The following is a 16577-nucleotide window of genomic DNA, read 5'->3' as shown; positions in this document are numbered from 1 at the left end:
AAAAATAGTGTGATGTGATGTCACTCTCATGAATTAATGCACAGATTAGCTCAGGGCCAGCTGAAGTAGATGTGTACCTGCAAGCCTATCCACAACACTCCCAGGCCCAAATCTCCACTTTGCTTTTTAAACCGAAAAGATGAAATTGCTCGGAAAAACACTAAAATAACCAATTTTCACAAACATTTATGAGTGGTTTGAGTGCTTTTGGTCTTTTCAGTGATGCGCAGCTACTACATATCTGTTCCCATCTAAAAAAAAATGTGTTCTGGGGTATCATGACCCTTCAAAATCCATTGAACAGAGGCAGATTATGCCGCGTTTCCACCGAAATTACATTACATTTACGAACATTTGTACCAGGAACTTGGTAATGAAACTGTCTATGTGAAACCCCTGGAATTTAGTGAATGCCGGTGGAAACGCTGCAAAATGTTTTTATCCCTGGGGGGAATGGAGGCGTGTTTTTACTGTATGTACGAGTCAGGAAGCACTAGTGTCTACTTTACACTGCAGAGTATTTACTTCTTCATATTTTCTCAAAACCTAAACGTGTCACTCGACTCTGACTGACTGTGTCCAGGGTAAGATACTCTTCTGTCAGCGAATGACACGACAAAACTAGCAAGAGAGACTGTAACTACTTTCTATCAAGATAAATATTGCAATTTGAGAAATGTAACATGTTTTGTGGACGTGCCAAAATAAGTATTGTGCATAAAGCCTTTTTTATTTAACGAAGATAATGTTTACTCAGACATGTTTTGGTTTCATACGCCAATGCAAAACCAGTCTATGTGTAATGCACATGCTATTATTATTTTCACAGTGTTAATGTGATTGATATATTTACTGCGGGATTCATCGCAGTTTTTCATCGTTCTTTCGCTTTTCTCCAAATATCCAGACACACTGGGACCACGACCATGACAGTGTTTGAGAACTGTACTGTGGTGTTAGATGTGAAGAACCTGCCTTTTAAAGAGAAGAATAAACTGAGATTAGCTCTTCTGGAGAATGGAGGAAACATCTCATATGTCATCAATAAAGAGGTTCCTGTTCATTTATTAATCTTATTCTTTTATCTTCTTTTTTGTGCTATTCAAATTAAGAGCAGCTACACTGAGAATTTGTTTATAGGATTTGGGTTGCAAATTACATGTCAGTCATTCTTCAGTCATGGGACAAAATAAATAAAATGGCTACTACATGAACTCCACTGGTTTTGTGAAAGAAATGGCAAATTTGTCAACACCCTCAGATGTCCCCACCATAAGATTTTGTGTTCCGATGATATATCAAAATACTTAAATGTGACTCTTGAATAAAAGCTTTATAAACATACTTTATAAACGTGATTGTGGTTTGTTGTGTTTGTTTTAATACAGTAATTGACCGATTCAATGTATTTGAGAGGTTTTAGTCACCACCGTCAGATGTCAACTCTGTCATTTGAATATTTAGATAATATTTCATTATGATATACAGTATTTGTTTTGGATTTGTTGGTCACATGTGAAAGTGTAATCTGTCTGCTAACATGAGAATGTTTTGTTGAAATTATATTACGCAGTCCAAGGTAAAAAAAAAATAAAAAATTTGGGAGGTTGTATCATTAATAGTACTTATAAGATACATAAATGTAGTTTAATTTGTCTGAGTACAAGGTATCGTTTTTTTAATTATTATTATTATGCACCCTGTTTTGTCCCACTTCTCAAGAATACGCCATTTAAACAATTTACAGACATTTGATTTGTTGAAACCTCTGATACTGTTAACTTTAAGTGTAGTTAAAAATAAAGCAGCAAAATTTACAATTTAATGACTACAGGTAGATTAGTGCCATAGAAGTAAAGAAAACCATGTGTAATACTGTTTAATCTACACAATGGCTAATTTGTAGATTGTATCAATCTTTTTGATTGATTGTATCAGTAGATTGTATTTTGATGTTTTTTATTTTTTCTGTTTCCCATTAATTTCCTTTGCTAAGAGTACAAGTGTGTCCATTTTTATATGACTATTTAACATTTTCTAACCATGCCCACATTTTTTTGTGATTAAAATTAACAAGCACTTTATGCTTTATAATGCTTCAAATAAGTAATGCATGTTCATAGGTCCTACTGAGTTGCTAAAGAGCTGCAGTGTCTCTTCTGACCTCGGTTTATGTCCTCCAGTGCTCTTTTGTAGTCACTAGCAGTGTGAAGGATCTGAGCGGTAACCGGCGGCGCAGCATCCAGAAGCTGCAGATCCCAGTGGTCGGGACGCAGTATGTGTGGAGCTGTCTGGATCAAGGGCTTCTCCTGTCATTGACGGAGCATAATTTGACCCCAGAGCTGCAATACCCCGGCTCTGAATTCCTCCCTCCTTCAGGTAGGAGTCTCTTGTACCTCATTTGAGGAATTCTTATACTTTCTTTGTTAAACAGATGTTTGCCTAAAGTCATACTGTAACTAAGGTTTACTTACGTGCGATGAAAACGTGTGGAGAGACAGAACAGATGGGAGTGTCACTGCCACATACGTTTTATTTGCTAACAGTGAATCTGTTTTCTCTGTAGTTTCTTCAGTTTGACATTATAGTTGGGGTGTAAAAGTATTTAGTGAGATTAAACCATGTATTTTCGTGGCATTGTTGACATAATGTTGTTTTTCACTACTAAGCGGTAAAAGTGTCAACATATATACTAGGAAAAGAGAAGTTCAAAGGTCACCCTGAACTCCCAAAGACTGAAGCTGAGATTCTTCAGAAGAGTGGACCCCGTCCTGGAAGGTTCAGGTGCGCTCTTGTTTTTTTTCACTGTCAGTTCTTGAGTTTCTCTTGTCAGTTTTTTTTTTTTTTCCTGGGGGGGGGGGGGGGGGGGGGGGGCTAAGCACTTTCTACAGCATTTTTCCTGTTTAGATGTGCTTGTTTACCTGGCTACATCTTTTCCCTTCACTCAACACAGAGTTTACAAAGAAGGCGACCATGACCTGCCTGAATTTCCTTCGTATTTTCAAGTGGCCAAGTATTCAGTTTTTGAGAGGGTGAGTTGCTTCATGTATCAGTCACAATAGAATTATTACTGGACATCTGGGAAAAATAAACTAAATAATGAAAAATGTATGGTCACACATTCTTGAGCTGATTCTATGAGCGCCCGCAACTGTTTGTAAGTGTTTTCCTGTCTGCAAGTGTTTGGTTGTGTGTTTCAGGTCAATCCCAAGACTTTGTCTGTTCTGGAGCTGCAGAGTGCCAAAGGCCGAGCAGGCCAGCAGTATCGTGTGTTGTGTTCAGTCTTGCGTGAAGCTGAGGTTTGATCATCATTAATGTTGTTATCTCTGGAATCATAGACGGTGACGGAGGTGCTGAATTAGTCTTGTGGTGACAGACTCTCTCTTGCTGTAGTCCGCAGTGGTTCAGGACAAGCTTGTGTTCTGCGTGACGTCTGAAGATGCTGTGGAAGCGTATCTACAGCTGATGAAGGAGATGGAAACAGAGGGATTCACAAAGACACACACACTTTCCCCGGAAGTTGAGCGCTTGGCATCCTACAACCTGCAGCAGGTTAGATAAACACAACACAGGTCTGTTTTTATTCATTTGATATATGTATAACATGTGACTAATGGGTGGGAAGTAATTGCTCACTCTTTTGATTGGCAGCTGCTGTTGGAGGAGAAGCTGAACTGCAGCACTGTGTCGCAGGAAGTTGGTGTCTTTGTGGAGCTGGTTTGGACTGAAGCTCTCGGTTCCCTTTATAACATCCTAACAGTCCCTGTCTCCAGAATCAGCCTCAATGATGTGAGAATGAGCTTAGATGATCACACACAGCGCAGTGGAGAAGCTGGCAGGAATCTGCTGTGTTTAATGGTTCCGGTGTGTTTATTGGCACTGTGCTGCTGCAGGTGAGCAGGGTGGAGGGATTGTTACTGCAGGCACAAAAGACTGAGAAAGAGGAGGAAGTCAAAGCCCTGCTGGAGGAGGTCAACACTCTTCTGCCCCTCAGAATGATCGACCCTCCTTCCAAACACAAGCTTGTGTCTCAGAAACTGGACCTTTGTCAGGTATCAGTATAAATAAATGAAAGTTTTGCTCTTTTAACTCTTCTGTCGTCTGCAGCTGATCAGAGATATTGTAAATGTGAGTGAGGCCACTCTGGGAAGCCCCTCATCGTCGTCTCTGGGGAAGTATCGGGCTCTGAGGTGTAGCATTGAGGTTGTTCCACCACAAAACCCTGAGTTTCATGTTGTCTCTCAACTGCTTCAGGACAGGTAAACGTAATTGTGGTATGAAGTTCAAACATGAATATATTTCTGAACATTGTTAACCTTATATGCACTCCAGGCCTTTCCAGATTCAGCAGATACTGCGTGTCAACAGAGGAGTGGAGCTTCAGATGTTTAGGGAGGATTTAGGCAACATTAAACCCCTCCTCCACTCCACTAGTCCCAGCAGTTTTGTTGGAATACTGTCACGGTGAGAGTTATTTATATATCATAATCATTTTCGCACTGGACTATAAGTCGCATTTATTTAGAACCAAGAACCAAGAGAAAACATTACTGTCTACAGCCGCGAGAGGGCGCTCTATGTTTTCAGTGTAGACTACAGGAGCACTGAGCAGCATAGAGCGCCCTCTGGCGGCTGTAGACGGTAATGTTTTCTCTTGTTTTATTTCTCTTGGTTCATGTCAAATTAATTTTGATAAATAAGTCGCACCTGACTGTAAGTCACAGGACCAGCCAAAGTATGAAAAAAAGGCGACTTATAGTCCGGAAAATACAATACAAAAATACCATGTTGACCAAACCTCAAAAAACAAAAATCTAATATCTGACTACACATTGGTTTAAATTACTTTTTGTTGTGTCTTTTCAGTAAATCACTCTTGTGCAATAATAATGTCTTTAATGTCATTAATTTGATTGATCAGCTTATCATGTAAATAACTGAATGTACAATTTTAAACCTTATTTATAGAGGTCTGTTGCTGCCCAGGGTTGGAGTCGAACAGCATGGAATTGAGAGAACGGATATCGGGAATCTCGGAGGAGGAATCTACTTCAGTGACTCTCTGAAGTCAGTGGTTTTTAGCATTACTCAGTCATCTCTTAATAGGGCTGTAGTACTCGAGTCCGGTCTTGGACTCGAGTCCGGACTCGAGACATTTTTCTGTCGTCTCGGACTTGTCTCGGACTCGTTGAATTTGCACTCGGACTTGTCTCGGACTTGGCCATTGGACTCGCCAAGTCTTCTAGTTGGTCTCGACCGAGTCCAGCAAAAAAAATAAAATAAAAAATGTCTCCTTCAAAACAAAACCACATTTGCATGATGTCGCGACTGAAACTGTGTGGAAAACGCTAGGCGCGCCGCTCTCCTTTTTTCCAAAGCACTCTGTAATCTGCGCTCGCGCTCCAGTGGCGTCTGCTGTTGCTGGGCAACCATGACCCGCTCTCCATGATGACGCAGAAGTTTCAGCAAAGAATAAATGGAATTCCAACACTTAAAATCACTTGCAGTAGCTCTGCTAATAGATTCATTTAAAAAATGGCTATCCTTGTACAACTATGATCATCTGTTTCTCCATCTTGCCTTAGCTTTCAGTATTGTTCCGGGAAAGGATGTGCATGACCAGTGGTGCACTTACTGCGACCTGAAAAGTTTAGATGTTTCTAATTTAATTTTCTACCTGTTAGATTGTGTTTTATTTACGTCTACACCTAGATAGCCTTTTTTTTTTTTTATCAATAAACGCGTATTAATGTATAGCCTTATGCAACAATTAAATATGTAAATTTTAAAAACTTTATATATGACATTACATATTTACATTTTCATGTAACAGCCAGTATTTGTATCTGTAACAATCACAAATTTTTTCCTATCTGCATTCGGATACAACATCGTAGCCTACAGTTACTTGATAAGACTGTTATGACTTTTTATATATTTTTTCGTAGTTATCACTGAACAAGTATGTCGTGTTAAACTGAATTAATTATTAATTTCTAAAATAATATTTATCATGCAAGCAGAGAGATGTCATGACAAACGTGTCATAGTGATCATTTGAACACGACTGAATCCATTCAATGCACACATTCTCATTACGCAGAACACTTTGAGCGAGTCTATAATGTATAGTCGACTTCACTAAACAGATGTGTGTGTGCCGCGCAAACCAGCAAAACATAAAGATGCAAACATGTAGGACAAGTAGACAATGTATCCATATCTATGTTGATTATTAGCCTACTTTTGAGAGAGAACTGATTTGGTTTTTGAGAGACTGAGACGCGCAGCGCGGCTGTTTGATTGGCGAGCGCGCTGTGCTTATTCCATTCATTCGTATCATGGTAGCCTAAGCTTTCAATATTTGCCTTTTAAATATATACAAATAATATAACGTGTAGCTATGATGTATTATTATAGGTAAAATTACTCTTGCAACGCTCTGATTTCTGAGAGATGCACAGAGAGGCGACAACATTGCGGTGTTTGATTTGCGCGCTTTTCACTCATAAAGTTTACATTCATTCACTTCTGGCGCTGATCCCCTGGCTCACCTGTTATCTAGCAAACACCAGACTGTGTCAGCTTCAGCCGAGTATTCAGGCAGAATTATTCCTTGTCCGTTATTCGTTTTTTAAGCCATTATCCGTGCCATTCCGAATAAGGTATTCGGCTTCAGGCACAATCCTAATTATTACATTACATAGGCCTATTTTATTTTTACATCCAACATAGATAAGGTCATATAGTAACAGCTCCACGCAATATTGTAATTCTAAAATTCACGTCGTACTTGCAAACACTTTGTATGCATTATGGTTAATACATGCTGGAGTAGTCGATTGTTTCCGACAGTGCTCGACTAGTCTATGCAAACACTAGCACAGTATGACAAAAATTGCTGTATTTATGTGCGCATGCCCAGTAGAGCCAAACGTATCCATTCTAGCCTTGCTGCGTGCATTTGTCATATCCCGAGCTTTGCGTGTGTCTGTGCACTGTGCCAATTAGGCATAGTCATATACATTTTTGACCACAGATATAATGTCAACAAAAAATAAAGTACATAAAAATTATTTGACCTTACAGTTCCAAACTTTGTTTGTTTATCCAAGTTTAGCTCCCAGGGTCGGACTGGGGGTAAAACCAGTACTCATTAGCAAGGCCCCAAAGGAAGAGAGGGCCCTTGAAAAGTATGAATCTGAAATATATTTTATTTTACCTGGATATTTTCATGGGTGGGGGGCATGGGGGCCCATCAGGACTGCCTATGCATAGGGCCCAGGATCTTGTTTAACGCCCCTGTTAGCTTTAACCCTAATTATACACACTTGAACCTAATCAAGCTCTTACTAGACACACTAATCTTCCAGGTGTTTTAAGGCCAGTTGGAGCTAAACTTTTCAGGACATTGGCCATCCAGGATGTAGTTTGGAGACCCCTGTCCTACAGAGTTGTTACTTTGCACATGCTTTTTGATCATTACAAATAATAATGTAAAATGATTTTCTTAGAATAGGAGATATGCTTTCTCTCGCATCACAAACATTATCAGTAGTTAAGTATGTGGTCTTGAATAGGACCCTTTTTTCACTCATTTGGACTCGGTCTTGGACTTGGACTCGAAACTTTTGGACTTGGACTTGACTTGGACTCGAACCTCTTTGGACTCGGTCTTGACTCGGTCTCGACTAGTCCTGGACTTGGACTTGACTTGGACTCGACAAAGCCGGACTTGACTACAGCTCTATCTCTTAATATAACAGATGTATTAATAATGTGAATCCATTATTATGATGACAACTGGAGATTTTAGCCAGTATGTACGTTTTGTTTTTTTCTTCTCTGTGTTAGGACTAGTGTGAAATACTCCAAGCCCAGTGTGACTGACGGCTCTCGGCTGCTGTTGGTGTGTGAAGTGGCATTGGGTCGGTGTAAGGACCTGCTGAAGAAAGACAGCACTTTGACTTGTGCTCCTGACGGTTACCACAGTGTACACGGAGTCCAACGCTCTCCAAACAGACTCTCTGAATTTGAGGTGCTTTTCTTACTCATTATCTGTGTACTTAAATATTCTGCTTCTGTTTGTGGGATCTGATGTGACTCTTGCATTTCTGTGTGTGTGTTTGTATTTGACAGGATGATGAGTTCGTCGTCTATAACACAGAGCAGATCAGACTGAAGTATGTGGTACAGTACAGTCTGGAGGGAGACGAGTTAAAAGAGTTCCAGCCTCAAATCAACATTCAGCTCACACAGCTCACCGACACAACACCTGATTTCTGTGAGTAATATCTAGTGAACTGGACATGCTGAGAGAAATGTGTTCTATAAAAAGAAGCTTTTATATGTGGAGGAGTTTGTTTTAAATAATGCTGTCAAATTATTACATTTTTTATCAAATTAATTTAAATCTGAAAATGTGTGTTTTTAAATTCATCAGTGGTTTTGTGCCAATGTGTTTCTTTAGTGCCCGGTGATGACAGTGAGGATTTGGAGTCCATTAAGAATCCTCTGGAGGAGATGAACGCAGGTTTGCTGGACAGCAGTGGTCAGAAACTTCCTCTACAGGCTGTCAATGTGAGGTGCAAGCTGATGGACCTGCTGTGTCAGGTATGATAATACAGCGGTGGACTGCACTTTGAAATTAAGAGAAATGAGCATGATGCATTCCAGAGTAATGAAGAAGAAAAAAACACTATTAAAATAAAACTAGAACAAGGAAGAGATGGCCACAATCAGGACCACGGGAACAAAGGCATGAAATAAAAAGCAACAGAATTAACAAATTAAAAGGCTGAAAATCCCACATCCAAACACTGAAATATAATTCCAAACTGCAAAATTAATTTCATCTCGACTTCCACCAGGTCATCATATTCCAGACCTACACAAACCAGAGTGCTGCTCCCATTGAAGCAAAGTATGTCTTTCCACTGGAAGAGACTGCAGCGGTGTGTGGATTTGAAGCCTTTATCAATGGAAAACATGTCATTGGAAAGGTCAGAGTCTTTCAGAATTTGTCAAATGCCGCCTGGTCTCTTTAAACATCTTTTTCATCAATTTACAATGTCTGTTTTTGTCCTGTAGGTAAAGGAAAAGGAGCAGGCTCGTAAGGAGTACAGGCAAGCCATAGAGAAAGGCCATGGAGCCTACCTGATGGACCAGGATGCACCTGTGAGTTACTGTAACTGATCTGGTGCTCAAGTGTGTGTGATGATGTATCATTCAGAAGGTTTCTTTAAGGTCATGTGTTTATGTGAGGCAGGATGTATTTACCATCAGTGTAGGGAATCTTCCTCCTGGAGCCACAGTTTTGATCAAGGTGACGTTCATCACTGAGCTGCTGGTCAGATCAGGCTCTATAGTCTTCTCACTGTCCGGCAGCGTGGCACCATGGGAACAGAGAGCCGCCCTTTATCAGACAACTCAGGTACGACACTCTTTTGTTATTGTATTTCAAATCCTTTTTGGCCGGCTGATTGTTAGCATTTTGACTGACACTTGTGTCGCGTTTCAGGCCACTGTTGAAAAGATTGGTGTGACAGAGCTTCATTCAGAAGGGTGAAGATCTAAAATACTGGAGAATTCACAGGGAAAACAACTCAAGATTCACTAAAAATTCATTGCACATGCTAATGACTAACAGAATAAAAGCTGAATATTTAATGTTACAAACCACATCTAACATCATTTAACCTTTAACCTTTATAACATCATGTTTTATATAGGGTAGCACCTGGTCTAGTTGAACTGTGGATGGTCACTAAGTAAGGCACAGCGTTGTTGTAACTCGGTTTCATTTTCTTTCTCTGTCTTCAGGGAGTTTTCTCTGTCTATGTCCATTGAAATGCCTTATGAGATTATCAACTTAAGCTCTTCGCACCGCATCAAAACCAAGGTTATCAGTTCGTTTTGGTGCATTGTCTTAGTAAAATAATGAGTAAAATAAAAAAATAAATGAAGTAGACTATATTAACAGTATTAGTGTTTCCCCTGTTCAGAGGACAGACTGTAAGGCAGTGATCAGCACGTTACCGGGACAGACACTGGGATCTGAAGGGCTACAGGTGTCCTTCGGTCTTTCTAATATCCACATGCCCAGAATGTGGGTCGAGAACCATCCAGATAAAGATAGTCAGGTAAAGAAATAATGAATCCAATCTGCTTTCCTAACTTTCATGGTTATTGCACACAAAAAATGCCACTTTCCATCTTACGCACCCTGGCAAAAATGAACACTGATACGGAGCTGATCCCTGCAGGCCTGTATGCTGGTGTTTTATCCAGACTTTAAGTCAAGCGTGGTGTCCGGCTCTGGAGCTCCGTCTAATGTGAGCGATGTGGTCATTCTACTGGACTCCTCCAAGTCCATGCAGGGAGACGCCATGCTGAACGCCCGCAGGATTGCCCTTCATGTCCTCAGATCTCTGGACCGCTCACTGAAGATCAACATCATCTCTTTCAGCACTGGTTAGAGCTCACTGAAACTGTCGGATACTGTTTGTTTTATTGATCATCATGTGGACATTTCTATTTCTCTTATTTTTGTAATGCATTGTAAAGCATTATTAATGTTTGTTTTTGCAGATTACAGGGAAGCTTTTCCTGCACCAGTGGGTTTAGATGAAGCATCTGAAGCAGCCAGGAATTTTATTATGGTGAGTAATGTTTACAAATGGTTAAAGATGGTTCTGAAACTCAGTTTCTTTGCGTATCATTGCATTTCTCCTCTCTTCAGTCGTGTGGTGGCTCTGGTGGCGGCACTGATCTGTGGCGGCCTCTCCGGAGTCTGAGTCTGCTGCCTCCCTCCCGGGGCGTGAGGAACATCCTGCTGCTCTCTGATGGACATGTTCAGAACCAGCCTCTGACCCTACAGCTGGTCCGAGAAAACTCCTGCCACACGCGCCTCTTCACCTGCGGACTCAGGTCTGCCTTTTATCAAATCTCTTTATTTTTCTCCTTCATTTACACTGAATTTCTGAACATAAAGTTTGGTTGTGTTTGTCTAGCTTGACAGCTAATCGTCATATGCTCAGAGCTTTGGCTCAGGCAGGTGGAGGAACATATGAGTTTTTTGACACAAAGATGAAACACACTTGGACAGAGAAGGTGAATCACACTCTATTGAATTTTTAACAACTTAATTGGAAATATTATCTTTCCGATATTGGCCAGGCTTGAGTCTGAGGCTTGCGTTGAAGAGATTTGTGGGTAATTTCAGGTGCGGGCTCAGGTTCGGCGTATGGATTCTCCAGGCTGCAGATCAGTGGCAGTGAAGTGGCAGCAGTTTAATCCCACAGCGTCCCGTCCTGTTCAAGCCCCCTCACAGCTTCACGCTCTCTTCACTGACTGTCACACTCTCGTTTACGGATTTGTGCCACACTGCACTCAGGTAGACAGACTTTACTTTACTAAACTGCATTGTTAATAACTATTGTAGTTGTAATTAGGAATGGGTCATATATTGAATATTCACAACAACAAAAACCATCGACATCTTGAATGTAGTGGTAATTTTAGTCTTTCTTCAGTGTTACAGATAGAGTTTTCATTGTGGATCACTACAAACTGTTTCCATTAATTGATTCAAAACTCTAAATCACATTAGCATAATCACTGGAAAATGTTCATGAACACTGAATGTAGATGTATCAAGAATATATTGATACATTCAAATATTTCAATAAAAATAAAAACTGGTAAATACTGATGTTTTTTTTACAGATTACGTTTGTATTTGTGCCAGTGACATGCAGTGGTGTTTGGAAATATTTGATGTAAATTCAGGTCCCAGTTCCACTCCCCTGATTGGTGCATCTAATTAACTAAAATAATTCAAAAATCTTTCTTCATATCATTTTAAATTTAGTAACCAGCAGTGTGCAAACATGGCTTAGTTATTTTTAGTTATTAAGATAGCTATCAACTATCAAGATTTTTCAAGATTTAAAATACCTGTGTAAAATATTAAGATAGATATTTTAGATGAAATCCCCAGTTATTTGTCTTTGTGTATTGTTTTGAATTGTGTAATATTCGCTCATTTAGGCCACACTGTTTGGTGATTTGAGTGGACAAGAGATCAAAACAATGGTTTCCGCCACAGAACTGCAAAAGACAAAGGGAACTGTGAGTGAACATCTTAAATACTTCATATAATCTGAAACACCATCAGTTGTTTATCAGGTATTTGTAGAGTTGTGTGTGTGTGTGTGTGTGTGTGTGTGTAGTTTCTTCACAAGTTAACAGCAAGAGCGATTATCAGAGACTATGAAGATGGCATTCTAGCTAACAGTGAGGCAGAACACGAGGTACAGTATTTAGCTGTGTGATGATATTTTTTATATAACTGGCAGATCTGCTAACAGAAGAACTTGAATCGCTGTGTTTATCTCTTTATCAGGAGAAGAAAGCAGAGCTGAAGTCCTACATCATTGAGCTCAGTAAAGAGTTCTCCATCTTGTCCCATTTCACAAGCTTTGTCGCCATTGAAGAGAGGGTATGATTGCTGATAATTTAAACATAAAAAAACTCCAGTTTCAGAATTAATGCCAAATCTGTATTAAGTAGCTTATTGTTATCTTCAGAAATAAAAAATTTGTAGCTTGGTTAGTGGTTGACTGATGTGAGATTTTAAATGCCAATATATACAGGTCCATCTCCAAAAAATTTGAATATCATGAGTTATTTCAAAAAGTGAAACTACCATAAATTCTAGATCAGCCTGGGGCACTGCTGAGGCACTATTGAGCCTTCAGCTCGTCTGAATTGTTGGATCGACTGTTTCTCATCTTTCTCTAGAAAATATCCCATAGATTCGATATGGGGTTCAGGTCAGGCATGTTGGCTGGCCAATCAAGCACAGTAATATCATGGTCAGCAAACCACTTGGAAGTGGTTTTGGCACTGTGGGCAGGTGCCGAAGTCCTGCCGCAAAATGAAATCAGCATCTCCATAAAGCTTGTCAGCAGATGGGAGCATTAATTGCTCAATGTAGACGGCTGCATTGAGTTTGGACTTGATTAAAACACAATGGAGCAACACCAGCAGATGTCACAGCACACCAAATCATCACTGACTTCAGAAACACACACTGTAACACGTAGGATCTGCCTGAAAGTTTCCCTTTTTGAAATGTTACAATTTTTTTTGTTGATTTTTTGAGATGCACCTATATATACAGTATATAAAAAATATGTTTTAATGTTTTGTATTTAGTAAGTCATGCCATTATAATAAATTGTTTACACACAAATAAAGTGTTTAATATTGGTAATAAAGAACGTGTGAACATCTGTACACACAGGGAATCACCTTTTTTTGCACAAAAAGGTAGAATCAAAGTACTTCTAAGTAAAATATGCCATGAAGTAATTTCTGTGCATTATTTTAAACTGAATGACATTAAAAAATACCAACTAATAATATAATTGGCTCTTTGCAGAAGCAGAATGAGCTTGACATCGGATTCACAGATATTCCTAAAATCATATCGGAGGAGGATGTGGATATTTTGCCATATATGGGCTGGACTGAAGAGAACCTGAAGGCTGTGCATATTAGTCACAGCCTTGATTCCCAGACAGGCACGACTAACGTAGCTGACCCGGTGGATGGTATTGGTTCTTTTAGCATTCGTAGTCTCCATCAAGAGTTAATGGAACCTCTTTCCTTGATTGATAGTCATCTCATTTACCCTGCTGCCCATTTTTTGTCCTCAGAGCCTCCTCACTCTTATCTTAGTAGATCTGAATCAGGGCAATACATGGACTACGGACTTGTTTCCCAGAAAGAAATCACTCCAATAATTTCCCCGAAGAGTTCTACCTTTTCCTGTCCCACAGAGAACTACACTGAGCTTGACATCTCAAGTCATGCTCTCTTTACAGATCCTCCTCATTCTTTTCTTCTCAAATGTCAGCCATGCTTTTGCATTTCTTTAAGTCCTCCTGTTTCTCGCAGGATGAGTACATATTTTTCCAAGAGGCAATGGGCTGGTAACCCCATTGTCTTCAATCACCCTGTGTTGTCTGCAACACCCTCTCTCCCTGAATCTGGTGGCTTTGGTAGAAAACTGATAAGCAGACCAGTGGCCTGGAATGAGCTGTTTGAACTTCAGCATGAGGTGTTTACACATGATTTAATACACTAGATTATATACAGTATGTAAATGTGTGAGGGATTATGAACATATGCAATGTATTTGGATATAGGATGGATACTGGGAGTGCACTGACAGGCTGAGCAGGTTCCTCAACCTGGACGTGGACTTTTTCACAAATGTCTTCCTTCAGGAGAAAGGCATCCGTTCTTTTGGTAAGAAGATTTCTTACATTCCTGTTGCTGGTCTGGGCCATATTGCAGCTTATTCTCAGCAAGAACTGCCCATTTAGACAGCTGTTCATATGCGCCATTTAGTTGCCACATGTAGATCTTCAGAGCCTAAGTCTGAATATAGCTTAAAATAATCAGATCTCTATTTTTCAGACTGTTTGTGAGTCCAAATCAGTAAATCAGTCACATGTTTTGTGTGTCAGGTGTGAAGGCTCATGCTGCAATTCTGAGGCTGGTAGCGACTCTGCTGGTATTGCAGCTGATCCGGGTGGAGCAGCTGGAAGTGGGACGGCTGCTCGAGTCTCTCCTCCGACTAAAAGAGTCCCAGGAGCCCAGGTACCAGCGCACGTCCTCATGCAGTGTAGTGATTGACTCTTGTATCTTTGGAATCATGACTTTCTGCTCGTCTTCATTTAGACCGATGTACTGGGAGGCAGTGAAGAGGGCCGTGGAGTGGGCCTGTCGGACAGACAGACAGTATTCGTGTGTGTGCAGCAGGCTGGAGATCGGCTGGGATTGGGAATCATCTACTCGTCAACTACTGGGCTGTGATCCTCCACACCCATATTCCCCTCTCAAACCAGTCCTGGAGAGGCGTAGGGATGTATCAGTCATGTAGAAACTTGACAAAAACATTCCTTTTCATTGACAGTTGTTGCTTCACTTGGTGTTAGCTTAATATTGCAGAAATGGCCTTAAGGTGTCTCAAAATATATGTGGACACCTTTAGTCACACTTAAAATTGTATGTAAAAAAGTATTTAAAAGTAAATAATGCAAAACTAACTAGTTAACAGGCCAGCTTGATAACTGATTAAAATTGACAAGGATCTTAACAAGTACAGTCCAATAAATCAATTTTGGTGTCAAGTTTACTTTATTTTTATGAAACAGCATAATTGTATAATCACAAACCAAGTAATCACTGTTTTTATTCATTATACAGCTATTTCAGTGAATCAAGTGGTTGAAAATGTGAAACGTTGATTTGGAAAATAAATTAATTTTTTTTATTTTAATATATACTTTATTTCAATTATTTAAAGTATTGTTTGTTATTTTAATTTTAGCTTTAGTTTAGTTTTAGTTATCGTTTGTTAGATCTTGTTAGAATTTGGATCCATGACTTTTGGATTTTGATGGAAATATCAGATCAAGCTCCAGAAAGCTGGGGCCTCATTTAGAAAATATTGTGCAGAAACCATTCTAAATTTGATCTTGGGATTCATCTCTCAAATATGCATACATTTGATTAATAAAATGAACGTACGCACAGAAAACGCATGTACCCCTCTCTTTCAAATGTGAAATCTATGAATGGCTTGTAAACGACTTCTAATGAATGTAATTTACATATAAAAGATCACCAGTCACCGTACAAATCCTTTCATTTAGAACAGCGAGCTGCAAGAACTTACATTTTCAAAATCCTGGAGTGTGTACGTCTGCTCAGACCCTGATATGACGCTAAGCACTTTTCCATGTCAAATGCAGTTTTTACAAATATGAGCACTGGCGGGGATTTAAGCGTATGCACACTCTAAAATCAAATCTGTGCATACTCATGCTTTATAAATGTGGCTCTAGATCCTGTCAGAAAATATCTGTTTTGTCTGGTAACAGAACAACTAGTCAGTAAAATTGTCTAAATTGAAACAGCATAAATTAACTTCCTCTTTCCAAAAACCTTTGCGGACAGATTTCCTGTAAATTAACAGATATTTGTACATTAAATATTGTGATACTGAAAAATTTGTATTATTTACTTTTAAGCAGTTTTTACTCAGAAATGATTTGTACATTTGAGTTAGAGCAGTTACAAAAAAGCAGTTACAAAAAAATGGCAAATAACATTGAATTAAATATCAAATTTTGAAGTAAAAAGACATAAAAAATTATATTCTTTTAAAACCTACTCCAAGTTTTATATTTAAAAAAAAAACTTTTTTTTACAGTATATCCTCAAATATATCTATTTTTCATTGTACATTTTCAAGTCACAAGTCACAGTTTAGCTTTATAAATACTTCTGCATTTTTATTTATTTATTCTTTTATGCTGTGATACTTTATTTTTCTCCACAGAATATCACTATGCTATTTGAATCCACTGACACAATATCCACTAATTTGTAAAATGCTGTCTGTTATTGATTCACATGAGGATTGGTTTTATCATAGCCTGAACTCTTGCTAAACCATGTTGCATGTGCCAGCATACACTAGGTTATGGTTCCTCTCT

General features: G+C 39.2%; 1 protein-coding gene across 1 annotated transcript; it reads left to right on the top strand.

The window, feature by feature from the left end:
- Positions 1-422: 422 nt before the first annotated feature.
- On the top strand, positions 423-15997 carry LOC113108652 (poly [ADP-ribose] polymerase 4-like). The gene is made up of 33 exons (XM_026271903.1): positions 423-584; positions 908-1052; positions 2184-2379; positions 2697-2784; positions 2954-3032; positions 3201-3299; positions 3394-3552; positions 3652-3789; positions 3894-4052; positions 4108-4259; positions 4333-4464; positions 4969-5067; positions 7855-8038; positions 8140-8284; positions 8471-8613; positions 8871-9002; positions 9091-9177; positions 9269-9433; positions 9521-9564; positions 9823-9901; positions 10005-10142; positions 10266-10473; positions 10591-10661; positions 10742-10929; positions 11013-11112; positions 11225-11395; positions 12052-12132; positions 12234-12314; positions 12407-12502; positions 13448-14128; positions 14217-14319; positions 14541-14673; positions 14755-15997. The coding sequence occupies exons 2-33, from the start codon at positions 927-929 to the stop codon at positions 14954-14956; spliced, it is 4659 nt and encodes a 1552-aa protein (XP_026127688.1). The 5' UTR covers positions 423-584; positions 908-926; the 3' UTR covers positions 14957-15997.
- Positions 15998-16577: the final 580 nt, after the last annotated feature.

Source organism: Carassius auratus, chromosome 9 (genome assembly GCF_003368295.1).
Source record: "Carassius auratus strain Wakin chromosome 9, ASM336829v1, whole genome shotgun sequence".
Taxonomy (NCBI): domain Eukaryota; kingdom Metazoa; phylum Chordata; class Actinopteri; order Cypriniformes; family Cyprinidae; genus Carassius; species Carassius auratus.
The sequence above is the reverse complement of the archived record's forward strand: the minus strand, read 5'-3'. Positions and strand labels throughout refer to the sequence as shown.

Excerpts from the sequence above, each read along its gene's own strand:
- LOC113108652 (XM_026271903.1), top strand. The coding sequence starts at position 927 with ATGACAGTGTTTGAGAACTGTACTGTGGTGTTAGATGTGAAGAACCTG. Across the intron at positions 2,380-2,696 it reads TGAATTCCTCCCTCCTTCAG|GAAAAGAGAAGTTCAAAGGT; the intron begins GTAGGAGTCTCT and ends CATATATACTAG. Across the intron at positions 9,178-9,268 it reads TGATGGACCAGGATGCACCT|GATGTATTTACCATCAGTGT; the intron begins GTGAGTTACTGT and ends TATGTGAGGCAG.